We start from the raw sequence: 13,913 nt of genomic DNA, 5'->3' as shown, positions 1-13,913 counted from the left end.
GGGGGGGGGAGAAGTGGGGGGGGGGGAGAAGTGGGGGGGGGGAGAAGTGGGGGGGGGGAGAAGTGGGGGGGGGGGAGAAGTGGGGGGGGGGGAGAAGTGGGGGGGGGGAGAAGTGGGGGGGGGGGGGAGAAGTGGGGGGGGGGGGAGAAGTGGGGGGGGGGGGAGAAGTGGGGGGGGGGGGAGAAGTGGGGGGGGGGGGAGAAGTGGGGGGGGGGGGGGAGAAGTGGGGGGGGGAGAAGTGGGGGGGGGGAGAAGTGGGGGGGGGGGAGAAGTGGGGGGGAGAAGTGGGGGGGAGAAGTGGGGGGGGGGGGAGAAGTGGGGGGGGGGAGAAGTGGGGGGGGGGGAGAAGTGGGGGGGGGGAGAAGTGGGGGGGGGGAGAAGTGGGGGGGGGGAGAAGTGGGGGGGGGGAGAAGTGGGGGGGGGAGAAGTGGGGGGGGGGAGAAGTGGGGGGGGGGGGGGAGAAGTGGGGGGGGGGGGGGGAGAAGTGGGGGGGGGGGGGAGAAGTGGGGGGGGGGGGGAGAAGTGGGGGGGGGGGGGAGAAGTGGGGGGGGGGGGGGAGAAGTGGGGGGGGGGGGGGAGAAGTGGGGGGGGGGGGGGGAGAAGTGGGGGGGGGGGGGGGGAGAAGTGGGGGGGGGGGGAGAAGTGGGGGGGGGGGGCGAGAAGTGGGGGGGGGGGGGGAGAAGTGGGGGGGGGGGGAGAAGTGGGGGGGAGAAGTGGGGGGGGGGGAGAAGTGGGGGGGGGGGAGAAGTGGGGGGGGGGGGAGAAGTGGGGGGGGGGAGAGAAGTGGGGGGGGGGAGAAGTGGGGGGGGAGGGAGGGGGCCCACTGAAAGAGAAGTGGGGGGGGAGGGAGGGGGCCCACTGAAAGAGAAGGTGGCCGTGGGACTGAGCCTCGGTCAGTAAAAGGAAACCTACGTTGCAGAAACAGTCCTCATCAGCCGGGGTGAAGGTCCCGCTGGTGGTCGGGAGACCCGGGGGGTTAAACCAGGCCACTCCGCCCACGACACCGCCCAGAAGGAGCAGCAGGAAGTCCGCTACAGCGCCTCTCCTCATCGCCCCGAGTTTCAGCTCATCACACGCACGGTCCCCAACCCCCCAGCCAAACCCAAGACAATCTCCGCTGCCGCTGAGGACAGGCCAGGAGCCCGGAAGAGGAAGTCGGAGGAGACACTTGAACTGATACAGAGGGCTCTAGGACCCAGCAGCTCCCCACCCCCAGACAAAGGACCACCTGAGCAGCAGCAATAAGGGCACCAATAAAGTGACTTTGACAAAGAGTCATCCAGACACCAAATGTTAGCTCCCTTCTCTCTTCGCAGATGCTGACAGACCTGCTGAGATTGTCCAGTAATTTCTGTTTTTGTTTCAGATTCCAGCATCCGCAGTAATTTGCTTTTATCAATGATGCGGAGATGCCGGCGTTGGACTGGGGTGAGCACAGTAAGAAGTCTTACAACACCAGATAAAGTCCAACAGCTTTGTTTTGAATCACTAGCTTTTGGAGCACAGCTCCTTCCTCAGGTGGGTGTGTCATGATATGTAGGCGCACACACACACACATAATGATATACAGACAAGCAGCTAAGGGACACAGAGAACAGGATATGGCCAATAAGCAGGCAGGACACTCAGGGGTGGGATCTGACTATAAAAGACACGAGGCTCCGCCTCTTTCCACTGATGAACATCTAGAGTCAGTCAAGGGTGTTGTTACAATCTCACACCTCCACCACGTGGTTAAGAGTTAGTCTGGTCACTCAGACAGAGTAGCCACACTTAAGTTAGCAGAGAGTCAAACTCACAGAGAACTGTGCTAACTGTGCCATTAGTTCAATAAACCTGATTAAACTAACTTCAAGACCTGGAGTATCTTTTTGATCTATGCTGCATCCAGTTGCAGCCAGTGTTAGACCAGTGTACCCAACACGACATGATACCAGGAGACTACTAATTTAAAGTGGCTTACCTCAGTCTGCTCCGTGACGACCAGCAACTGTATCCTGGCACCATGGAGAAGATTCAGGCTTCTCACCAGCTCAGGACCTCCAGCAATCTCAGTGCCAACTGGCGGACATTCAAGTAAAAGTTTCTGCTGTACATCGCGGCCTCAGACTTCGAGGGTGCATCTGATGCCAGGAAGATCGCGCCTCTCCTCTCAACAGTGGATGATCAAGCCATCAAACTCTTCAACTCGTTTAACCGAAGGCCAGGACAAGACAAAGTTTCAGACCATCCTGGACAAATTCGATAGTCACTGTGAAGTGGACACCAATGAAATCTTCGAGCACTACATTTTCAAACAACGTCTTCAAGGTAAAGATGAATCTTTCAGTGCCTTCTTAACTACCCTCCGCCTGCTAGCGCAGTCCTGCAACTTTGGTGATATCGCTGACTCCCATGATCAGAGACCAAATCGTGTTTGGAGTTCACTCTGATCCTCTGAGAGAACAGCTCTTAAAAATCAAGCATATGACCCTGCCAGTCACGATTGAAACATGTACAGTGCATGAGCACGCAAAAAATCGGTATGCTCAATACAAATCGGCTGCAAATGAGAAACTTGCCTCCCAAGAGGCAGAGAGTGTGCAGGCCATCTCCCGGATGCAGCGCCTCAGCATTGAAGACAGCGGCCATTTTGCGCGCTTTTCCCGGGGCACCCTGCATGCGCGATGCGAACGGGGTAACAAAGCGGCCGACATGAACACTGCACATGTGCGACGATGTCGTCATGACGTGCCTGAAATGTGGCAACACCCACTTAAAGGGACACTGCCCTGCACGACGACAAACTGCGGAAAGCCTCAACACTATGCAGCCTTGTGCAGGTCTGCACCACCTGTCAGAGGCCAGTGCTTCCAATTCCGACAACGGCGCATCCAGAATATGCAACGACGATGACAGGATTCTGATCCTGGCAGTACAACGGATCCAGAGGACGAGTGCCTGGAATCCGCCTAACGAGTGGGCATCATTACCACACGTCAACATGCCACACCTAACTCATGCCTGCAAAAAGGGGCTGATTTAGCTCACTGGGCTAAATCGCTGGCTTTTAAAGCAGGCCAGCAGCACGGTTCGATTCCTGTATCAGCCTCCCCGGACAGGCGCCGGAATGTGGCGACTAGGGGCTTTTCACAGTAACTTCATTGAAGCCTACTCGTGACAATAAGCGATTTTCATTTCATTTTCATCTCGCATTCAGTCCATCCTCGCTGTGGATTCGGAGGACGAATGGCGTGCGGTGATGCAGGTCAACCGCTGCTCCATCCAGTTCAAGCTGGACACAGGTGCTTCTGCTAACCTTCTCTCACAGGCAGACTTCAAAAACATCAAGAAGCCCCTCAAGGTCCTTCCAGCAGCCTACCAGCTCCTGGACTATAACGGTAATGCCATCACGGCACTGGGGACCTGCCATCTACTTGTCTCCAACCGGAGCACCCATGGCAAGGCTAAGGTGTGAAATTGTCAAGCCGGACAGGGCATCCTTACTGGGCGTGCATGCCTGCAAAAAGCTAAACCTGGTGCAGCGGATTAATTCAACGACATCCTCCAACGTGGATCTTAAGGCAGTGGACTTCTTCACTAGGTTTCGTAGGGCCGTGGTGTGTGAGGCCATGTTTGGGATGAACTTGCCCAGAAAACTGACCATGCCCAGGAAGCGCAATACTGCCTTCTTGTCTTCCGGGACCTTCATGGCTGCGATGGCATTGATGACATCCTCGCTCAGTATCCAGTTGTGTTTGACGGGATGGGCACTTTGCCCTATCGGTAAAAGATCCTACTGCGACCGGATGCCAAGCCAGTGGTCCATGCACATGCCGGGTCCTGACTCCGCTGAAGGAGCCCCTGAAGATCCAGCTCAAGGAGCTGCAACAGCAGGGAATCATTTCCAGGGTAACCGAACCGACTGACTGGGTCAGCTCGATGGTGGTGGTTAAAAAACCCTCTGGAGACCTGTGCATCTGCATTGATCCTAATGATCTCAACCAGAATATAATGCGTGAACACTACCCCATCCCAAAGCTGGAGGAACTCACCAGTGAGATGGCACATGCAAGGTTTTTCATGAAGTTAGATGCGTCATGGTTTCTGGCAAATCCAGCTGGATGAGTCCAGTAGAAGGCTCTGCACCTTCATCACACCTTTTGGCTGGTACTGCTATAACCCTATGCCGCTCGGCATCGTCTCGGCATCGTAAATATTTCATCGCATCATGGAGAAGATGATGGAGGGCATCAAAGGGGTTTGTGTGTACATGGATGACGTCATCATATGGTCCAAGACCCCTGAGGCGCATGTTTCCCATCTCCAGCAGGTATTCCGCCGTGTCTACGCCAATGGCCTGAAGCTGAACAGGGCCAAATATTACTTTGGCATGTCGACACTCAAGTTCCAAGGAGACCAGATCTCTCAGCAGGGCATGTGCCCCGACGCAGACAAAGTCAAGGCTATCGCAGCCATGAAGGTCCAGGAAGACAAGAAGGCAGTATTGCGCTTCCTGGGCATGGTCAGTTTTCTGGGCAAGTTCGTCCCAAACATGGCCTCACACACCACGGCCCTACGAAACCTAATGAAGAAGCCCACTGCCTTAAGAGTGGAAGGCGGCCCATCAGGCAGAGTGGTTGGAGCTGAAAGCCAAGCTCACCACTGCACCCATATTGACATTTTTCGACCCAGACACGGAAACGAAAATCTCGACAGATGCGAGCCAGGATGGCATCGGTGCGGTGCTGCTGCAACGCAATGACACTTCATCCTGGGCACTGGTTGCCTACGCATCAAGGGCAATGACGCCCACTGAACAAAGGTATGCACAAATTGAGACGGAATGCCTGGGCCTTCTCACTGGCATTCCAAGTTTCACGACTATGTCTACGGCCTGCCAACATTCACAGTCGAGATGGTTCACAGGCCCCTGGCCCACATTATCCACAAGGACCTTAATGACATGACGCCTCGGTTGCAGCGCATCCTCCTCAAACTCAGAAGGTACGACTTTGACCTAGTGTACACGCCTGGCAAGGAGCTCATCATTCCCTCTCCATCACCATGCCGCATGAATCACCGAACGCCATCCGGCAAATTGAGTCACAGGTTGAGTCACAGGTGCAGCTGTGTGCTAGCACCCTCCAGGCATCTGATGAGAAGGTGATTTGTATCCATGAGGAGACAGCCAAAGATCCCCTCTTGCAGCGTGTTATGCAACACCTAGCCAATGGCTGACAAAAAGGGCAGTGCCCTCAATTTTTCAATGTAAAGGACGACCTGACGTTGGTTGATGGTATCCTCCTCAAACTGGACGGACTGTAATTCCACACTGTCTCCAGAGCTTAGTGCTCCGTCAAATCCATGAGGGCCACCTGGGTGTGGAAAAGTGCAGACGCAGAGCCAGGCAGGCTGTTTACTGGCCCGGGATCAGCCACGACATCGCGAACATGGTCCTTAGCTGTGCGACCTGTCAACGCTTCCAGCCAGCGCAGAGTAAGGAGATACTTCAGCAGCATGAAATCAAAACCTGTCCGTGGTCCAAGGTTGGCATTAATCTCTTTCATGCAAATGGTCGTGATTACGTGTTAATCATTGATTATTTTTCCAATTACCCTGAAGTCGTGAAGTTCTCAGACCTCACATCTCAGACCGTCATCAAGGCCTGTAAGGAGATGTTCTCCAGGCATGGTATCCCACTCACTCATGACTGACAATGGCCCAAGAATGGTCTCTGCCCAATCGTATCAGTTCAAACACGTCACTTTCAGCCCACACTATCCGCAGTCAAACGGAAAAGTTGAGAAAGGAGAGCACGTAGTGAAGCAGCTCATCTGCAAGGCCGTGGATTCTGCGTCTGACATTCACCTTGCGCTGCTTGCGTACAGGGCGACCCCACTATCCACTGGCATGTCGCCGGCTCAACTCCTGATGAACAGGGATCTGCAAACGACATTTCCAGCCATACACATGCCCAACTTGGATCACCTTCCGGTGCTGCAGAAGGTGCAGCAACTCCGAGACTGGCAAAAACAGGGCTATGATGCTCATGCCACCGATTTGCCCATGTTATCCCCGTCAGACACTGTTCGGGTCAAGATCCCTGATGGAGGCTGGTCAGCTACAGCTGTCGTTGCTCGACAGGCTGCCCCCCCCCCCCCCCCCCTCCCCCCCGGCTCGTATGTTGTGCGTCTGGCTGATGGTTCTGTTGTGCGATGAAACAAGACGGGCACTGTGCAAAAGTGCCTGCCCGCAACCACATTCTTCTCCGTTTCCTTCTGTTGTTTTGCCACCTCCTGATACCTCGACTCATGAGGCCACCAGTCCGGCTTCAATCCCGTCCATCAAGGCGCTGTCGTCCCCACCACCACCTCTCCGGCGGTCGACCAGGATCAGACGCAAGCCACAGAGACTGGACTTGTGAACATTTGTTCTGTTTGCTATGTTCTGTGTTCTCGCATTAGACAGCTGTTTTCACATGTACATATGTTCACATCCACTGCATGTATATATGTTAATATTGGCCTATTCTTGTAAATACGCTCACATGTCATCCAAACGTTACAAAAAGGGCGATGTCATGATATGCAGGCACACACACACACACACACACACATAATGATATACAGACAAGCAGCTAATGGATATGACCAATAAGCAGGCAGGACACTCAGGGATGGGATCTGACTATAAAAGACATGAGGCACTCACACACCGCCTTTTTCCACTGATGAACATCTAGAGAGTCAGTCAAGGGTGTTGTTACAATCTCACACCTCCACCACGTGGCTAAGAGCTAGTCTGGTTCAGTCAGACAGAGTAACCGTACTTAAATTAGCAGAGAGTCAAACTCACAGAGAACTGTGCTAACTGTGCCATTAGTTCAATAAACCTGATTGAACTAACTTCAAGATCTGGAGTATCTTTTTGATCTATGCTGCATCCAGTCGCAGCCAGTGTTATACCAGTGTACCGAACACAAGTGTCAGCTATGCTCATCTTCATCAGCTACGCTCCGAAAGCTCGTGATTCTAAATAAACCTGTTGGACTTTAACTTGCCGCTTTTATCAAGAAAGTGGAGTCCATTTTTGTGGAGGAGCCTGCCCTAACCCTGTTTAATAACTGTGGGGCTGACTTTATAATTCCCACTTGGTTGCCTTTCACCTCTTGTCAGCTGAGGGGATGGACATGACTAAGCCTTTGGGGGGCACTGTCATGTCTTGTGATTCCCAGAGGTTAGAAATAATCTCACTTTTAGACACAACGTGGTGGAAATTTGTTGAATGTATTTTACAGATCTTATCATGTGCTGCTGGCTGATGCATTGTTGCTCGCCCCTGACTGAAATGCAGCAATGACCATGGCAGCCTGAGCACATATTTTCACCCACTCTGTATTTTATTCACAAAATTTGTTTAAAGTAAATTACAAAACATTTCAACTTGAAAATTACAGAAAGTGCAGTAATTCATAGAGCACGTTCCACTCGGGCACGTTGATATATTTGTAATACTCTTGATATTTACAATAATATATGCATTCTACTTCAGGCATACTGCCTGCGGGCAAAACCTTTCAAATTGAAAATTATGCAATAGCCTTCAACGTTTCTCCATATAGCATTTTCCACTCAGGTGCCATAAAATAATTTCAATACTATTCAATGATGCTCTGACTATTCACAATGTACATTCCTTATCAGGTTTACAGCTTGAGCGACTTTGCATTGTTTGGCTGAAAGACTTTAGAAAGTAATCTTTTCCCATTGTGCCTTTGTTGTGGCAGCAACAAGCTTTAGTGTATCCCTCAGCATATAACCCTAGCCTTGGAATGGGCTAGTCTGCAACACTCCATCGATGTCAACTACACTAGAAGATCAACACGTTTTGGGCAGACCAACGAGCATTGTTCGCCGATGGTCCTTCAGGCACCACAGGTATAATACAGCTCCCAAATCATAGAACATAGAACATTACAGCACAGTACGGGCCTTTCGGCCCTCGATGTTGCGCCGACCCGTGAAACCATCTGAAGCCTATCTGACCTACACTATTCCATTTTCATCCATATGTCTATCCAGTGACCACTTAAATGCCCTTAAATTTGGTGAGTCTACTACTGTTGCAGGTAGGGCGTTCCACACCCCTACTACTCTCTGAGTAAAGAAACTGCCTCTGACATCTGTCCTATATCTACCACCCCCCAATTTAAAGCTATGTCCCCTCGTGTTGGTCATCACCATCCGAGGAAAAAGACTCTCACTGTCCACCCTATCTAACCCTCTAACTATCTTATATGTCTCTATTAAGTCACCTCTCAGCCTTCTCCTCTCTAACGAAAACAACCTCAAGTCCCTGAGCCTTTCCTCGTAAGACCTTCCCTCCATACCAGGCAACATCCTAGTAAATCTCCTCTGAACCCTTTCCAAAGCTTCCACATCCTTCCTATAATGTGGTGACCAGAACTGCATGCAGTACTCCAGGTGCGGCCGCACCAGAGTTTTGTACAGCTGCAGCATGACCTCGTGGCTCCGAAACTCAATCCCCCTACTGATAAAGGCTAGCACACCATATGCCTTCTTAACAGCCCTATTAACCTGGGTGGCAACTTTCAGGGATTTATGTACCTGGATGCCGAGATCTCTCTGTTCATCTACACTACCAAGAATCTTGCCATTAGCCCAGTACTCTGCATTCCTGTTACTCCTTCCAAAGTGAACCACCTCACACTTTTCCACATTAACCTCCATCTGCCACCTCTCAGCCCAGCTCTGCAGTTTATCTATGTCCCTCTGTATCCTATAACATCCTTTAGCACTATCCACAACTCCACCGACCTTCGTGTCATCTGCAAATTTACTAACCCATCCTTCTACACCCTCTTCCAGGTCATTTATAAAAATAACAAACAGCAGTGGCCCCTAAACAGATCCTTGCGGTACACCACTAGTAACTGAACTCCAGGATGAACATTTGCCATCAACCCTCTGTCTTCTTTCAGCTAGCCAATTACTGATCCAAACCGCTAAATCACCTTCAATCCCATACTTCCGTATTTTCTGCAATAGCCTACCGTGGGGAACCTTATCAAACGCCTTACTGAAATCCATATACACCACATCAACCGCATTACCCTCATCCACCTGTTTGGTCACCTTCTCAAAAAACTCAATAAGGTTTGTGAGGCATGACCTACCCTTCACAAAACCGTGTTGAGTATCGCTAATCAACTTGTTCTTTTCAAGATGATTATAAACCCTATCTCTTATAACCGTTTCCAACATTTTACCCACAACCGAAGTAAGGCTCACAGGACTATAATTACCAGGGTTGTCTCTACTCCCCTTCTTAAACAAGGGGACAACATTTGCTATCCTCCAGTCTTCCGGCACTATTCCTGTCGACAAAGACGACATAAAGATCAAGGACAAAGGCTCTGCAATCTCCTCCCTGGCTTCCCAGAGAATCCTAAGATAAATCTCATCTGGCCCAGGGGACTTATCTATTTTTACACTTTCCAAAATTGCTAACACCTCCTCCTTGTGAACCTCAATCCCATCTAGCCTGGTCGACTGTACCGGAGTACATACTGCACAATAAATATCCCTCTTCTAAAAAGAATCGTGGAAAGAGGCATTACAACATTTCCAATCAGTCGTTTAGACACCAAAAGCTAAAGAAAATTAACAATGGGCTTTTATAATTTAACTGAACACGACAAGGGTCTTTTACAACTTGTTTTCTCAGAAACATTATTCGGATCATTTAGGTAGTAGGATATTGTGCCTTCATCTCATGGATTTGGCATTCATTGCTCTGTGATGTGTTGGCATTCTGTACTGGCGATGTTGTACCCAGTATTGTCAGGGTTGTGCATTGTTTCTGGTGTTGATTTCTTTTGTATTTTGGTGATGCTGTTGATGTTCTGTCGCTTGTTAGTGATATTGTTGATGACCTTTACTGTTTTTCTCAATCCAATGTAGGTTGAATATGTTCTCAATGTTGTCTGTCCCTGGATTCTCAGTTTCACTAACAACGTTTGTAGAGTTCCAAGTTTTCCAGATTGGATCTGTACATGTATAATTTGCCCTCTCAACAACTCAGTGATTTGGGACGCTTTTTGAAGTGTTCTTCTAACCTATGCATCAGTGAGTTGTTGTCTTACGTCCTCCTGATCACTTGGAGGATGTATCTTGCTTGGCAGAGTTGTCTGGTACTTTTTTCTATTCAGAAGCTCTGTAAGTAATCCCATGTCAGTCTTGAGAGGTGTAGTTCAAAAGGCAATAAGGCAAGGTTTTAATCTTCCTTTGTCTCTTGGCATGTCATGAGGATTCTCCTCAGTGTATCTTTCTATAAACCCAAGCCACCTTTGATAATATGGTAATGACGTGATGATTTGAACCCATATTGCTCAGCAAATTCCTTAAATTCTCTGGAAGTGAATTGGGTTCCATTAATCACATATTACTTTTTCAGTTATCCCTTGCTGAGCAAACACAACTTGTACTGCTGAGATGATTGTTGTGCGTCTCAAATTGTTCTGTTAAAAGGGAAGTTGGTGTGGCAGCCTGCAACTAGAGATACCATTCATGATTATGTGTGAATAAATCAGCTCCCACAATATGCCATAATGCATTTCTATACACCTGGCATACATTGTATGCAGGTACCATTATTTTGATGTCCTGTACACTGCTCTTCAGGCTCTGAGCTTATATTTCTCCACTCCCATGTGGCCTTCATGTATCATCTGGAGAGGTTCGTTCTGCATAATTTTGGGTACGATTTTTCTGGATCCAACTAGCATAACACAATCATCTTCTCTGAAAGACTAATACTACTGTATTTCTGACTGTTGTATCTTATAAGGCTATCCCGCAATCATTCGCTGAGAGAGACCATCTGTAACTCTTTGTCTTTGCTGTTCTCATCTCTAATTTGACTCCATTTTGGTGGTGGTGCATCCACTAGGTGATGAGCCTTTATACCTAGATCTTTAATCTCGTGGTTTTTCTGTGATGACAACTGAGATAGCACATCCGCTAGCACCATTTCCTGCTAGTTTTTTTCTAAAAGAGTTCAATTGTAACTCTGAAGCCTCAGGAGTAATGTCTGCAGACTTGCTGGTATTCTACACAGATTTGTCTTGTAGATCTGCTCTAGTGGACATGATCACTCCCCACAATGAACTTTCTCCCACAGGATCTGAATGGAATTGCCCATATCCATACAAGTTGGCCAAAACCTCTCTTTTTATGTCAGCATATCTGGTGATAGGACTCTGGATGAGAATGCTATTGGCATTTCATCTTGTACCAGAGCTGCTACCTGGCCTGCTTGTAGAGTGGCAAGTTTCTTTCCATTATAGTATTACTAACTGGTCTCCTTGTATTCTACATTTTTGAGTTTGCTGAAACTTCACTCATGAGACTTCAATCACTGGTACTCAACATCCTCTCTCATCAGCTCTCATAGGTTTGCTATGTTTCTGACATGTGAGGTATGAAAGAATTAACACCATGGAAACTCCTCCGCTTTCTTATCTATAGCACCATCCATCTCAGAGATAGTTATGACTTTTTCTAGACTGTTTGACTTCATCAGGTTTGACTTCATCAGGGGCGTATAACATTCTGAACTGGCATTCTGTCATTTTCACAATTCATTTGTCTGTGTTTAGCTTGATCCCAGCTTTTCAGGTTCTCTCCAAGACTTCATGTAGATGGTGGTTTTGGTAACTTGAGGAAATAGAACAGAGATTTATTTAACTATATATAATATTCTGCTCAAGGCAGTAACTCGCTCCCACTCCAGTTCTTGCTGGGAGAACTAACCACACCAGGCCATGCTTTGGGCCAGCTTTTATGTAAGTCTGTAACAGGCTCCAGTTGGGTGGCCTCTACCCTTACCTGGGAAGCTCATCTTCCACGAGTCTTATGGGGAGACCAACAATGGTTTCTCCGTGGTTATAAAAACCCCTCCCCCTAAAGTCAGCTGATACACACCTCCCCCGGCAGCCGCCAATGGTAGGGGCCTTCTGCAGCACTTTGCCCGTCGCTGTGATTATGCTTACTGCAGTTCTGGGTTAGGTGTGTATTGGTTCATCAAGTGCCATGTTTTCTGGCTGACCTTTGAAATATTTGCTGGGACCTCAGTCCTCAGTGGACATGATACCTCTGTGTCCATTTCTGAGCCAGAAGACCCTGCTTGACTGAGTGCTGGGATCTAGTCAGTTGGGTCCCCAGGCTGAGGGGCAGATCTGGCACGAAGGAGACGTCAATACTCCTGCTTCTTTAGGTGGTCCAAATGCTTCCACTGAACTTTCCCCTGAATCCGAACTTTGTATGAGACCAGTCCTGTTTGCTCCAGCACGACACCTGTGGGCTAAAGTGCCACGTCTCCTGACTGATATTGCTATCCTGGCATCCTCAGGTCATGGTGCTGCTTTTGCGTTTCCTGCTGCACCTCCACTTTCCTGCTGAGGTTCTGCACGGGCAATTCCCGTTGTCACATATGTTGTTGTGTGATAGTCAAAAAGGAACTCCGCCAGCCACGTGTTTTTTTGAAAGCCTGACCACCCTTTTGTTGCTCTGTTTATCTGGCTCTAAATATGGTTGCCTTCCTTAATCCTAATTGTTTTGCTCTGGAGTCGCCAGGTATCTTTCGATACCGCCACACGGTTCAAACCCGAATACTGATCAAAGAACCAATGCACCAGTTAGTTAGTTCAAAGTCAATACTATTTATTTACACAATAATCTCTACTCATGCACAAATACCATGAAATAAACTATCTCTCACGCTAACGCCTATACTTAACTTCGGGTGCCCACTCAGTCAGAGGAACAATGGCCGTTGTTCCGATCTGAGGTTGTTGGGTTCGAAGAGGTAACAGGAGAACAGCTGAGGTCGTCCGTTTGATAGTGAGCATTGCCCTTGGACTTACTTGCTTCTGGTGCAGCTGGTGGACGGGTCTCTCCGGTTCGAGAGCCAAGTCCAAGAGAGCGATTCCCTCTTGGGGGCTTCTTCTTATACCTGAAGGGGGCTTCGCGCGATTTTGGGTGGGCCTTGAACGTGGCCCCAATTAATTGGACCGTATCTTGATCATCGGTATTGATCTCGACCAATAAACGGGTGGGTGCCCTGATGGCTGGGCGTGTCTAAGGTGGCTGTTGGCCTGGCTTTGTTTGTGTCTTTTCTAGCGCCGGGGTGTCTGCCTTAGTATCGGTTACTTGAATGTTATTCCATTGTTCCCGGAGATGGGCCATCAATATGCTAATCTACCTACAGTTTCAGTCTCGTCCAGGTGTTGCCTTCTCAATACCCATCCAGGCTCTGTGCATGCCTGCTTTCTTAGCATTGTCCATGTTTCCCTATAGTCTTTGCAAACATTGATGAGGACTCAAATACTGAGATATTATGGGATGAGTTAAGAAACAGGAAAGGTGCGGTCACCCTGTTAGGGCTTTTCTATAGGCCTCCAAAAAGTTCCAGAGATGTGGAGGAAAGGATTGCAAAGATGATTCTGGATAGGAGCGAAAGTAACAGGGTAGTTGTTATGGGAGCCTTTAACTTTCCAAATATTGACTGGAAAAACTATAGTTTGAGTACTTTAGATGGGTCCGTTTTTGTCCAATGTGTGCAGGAGGGTTTCCTGATGCAGTATGTAGATAGGCCAATGACAGGCGAGGCCGTATTGGATTTGGTACTGGGTAATGAACCAGGACAGGTGTTAGATTTGGAGGTAGGTGAGCACTTTGGTGATAGTGACCACAATTTGATTACGTTTACTTTAGCGATGGAAAGAGATAGGTATACACTGCAGGGCAAGAGTTTTGACTGGGGGAAAGGCAATTATGATGCGATGAGGCAAGACTTAGGATGCATCGCCTGGAGAGGAAAACTGCAGGGGATGGGCACAATGGAAATGT

General features: G+C 49.1%; 1 protein-coding gene across 3 annotated transcripts in view; it reads right to left on the bottom strand.

The window, feature by feature from the left end:
- ero1b (endoplasmic reticulum oxidoreductase 1 beta) overlaps positions 1–1,159 on the bottom strand; it is a 142,439-nt gene extending 141,280 nt beyond the window's left edge. For all 3 annotated transcript variants that reach the window (XR_005461051.1, XM_038800530.1, XM_038800532.1), the window contains exon 1: positions 913–1,159. Coding sequence is in view for 2 of the 3 variants with exons in the window: in XM_038800530.1 (XP_038656458.1) it covers positions 913–1,050 (138 nt within the window). In the remaining variant the exon portion in view is untranslated. The remainder of the gene's footprint in view (positions 1–912) is intronic.
- Between the last annotated feature and the right edge of the window lie 12,754 nt (positions 1,160–13,913).

This window comes from Scyliorhinus canicula, chromosome 6, assembly GCF_902713615.1.
Source record: "Scyliorhinus canicula chromosome 6, sScyCan1.1, whole genome shotgun sequence".
Classification (NCBI taxonomy): Eukaryota; Metazoa; Chordata; class Chondrichthyes; order Carcharhiniformes; family Scyliorhinidae; genus Scyliorhinus; species Scyliorhinus canicula.
Note: the sequence above shows the minus strand (reverse complement) of the source record. Positions and strands in the feature narration are given on the sequence as shown.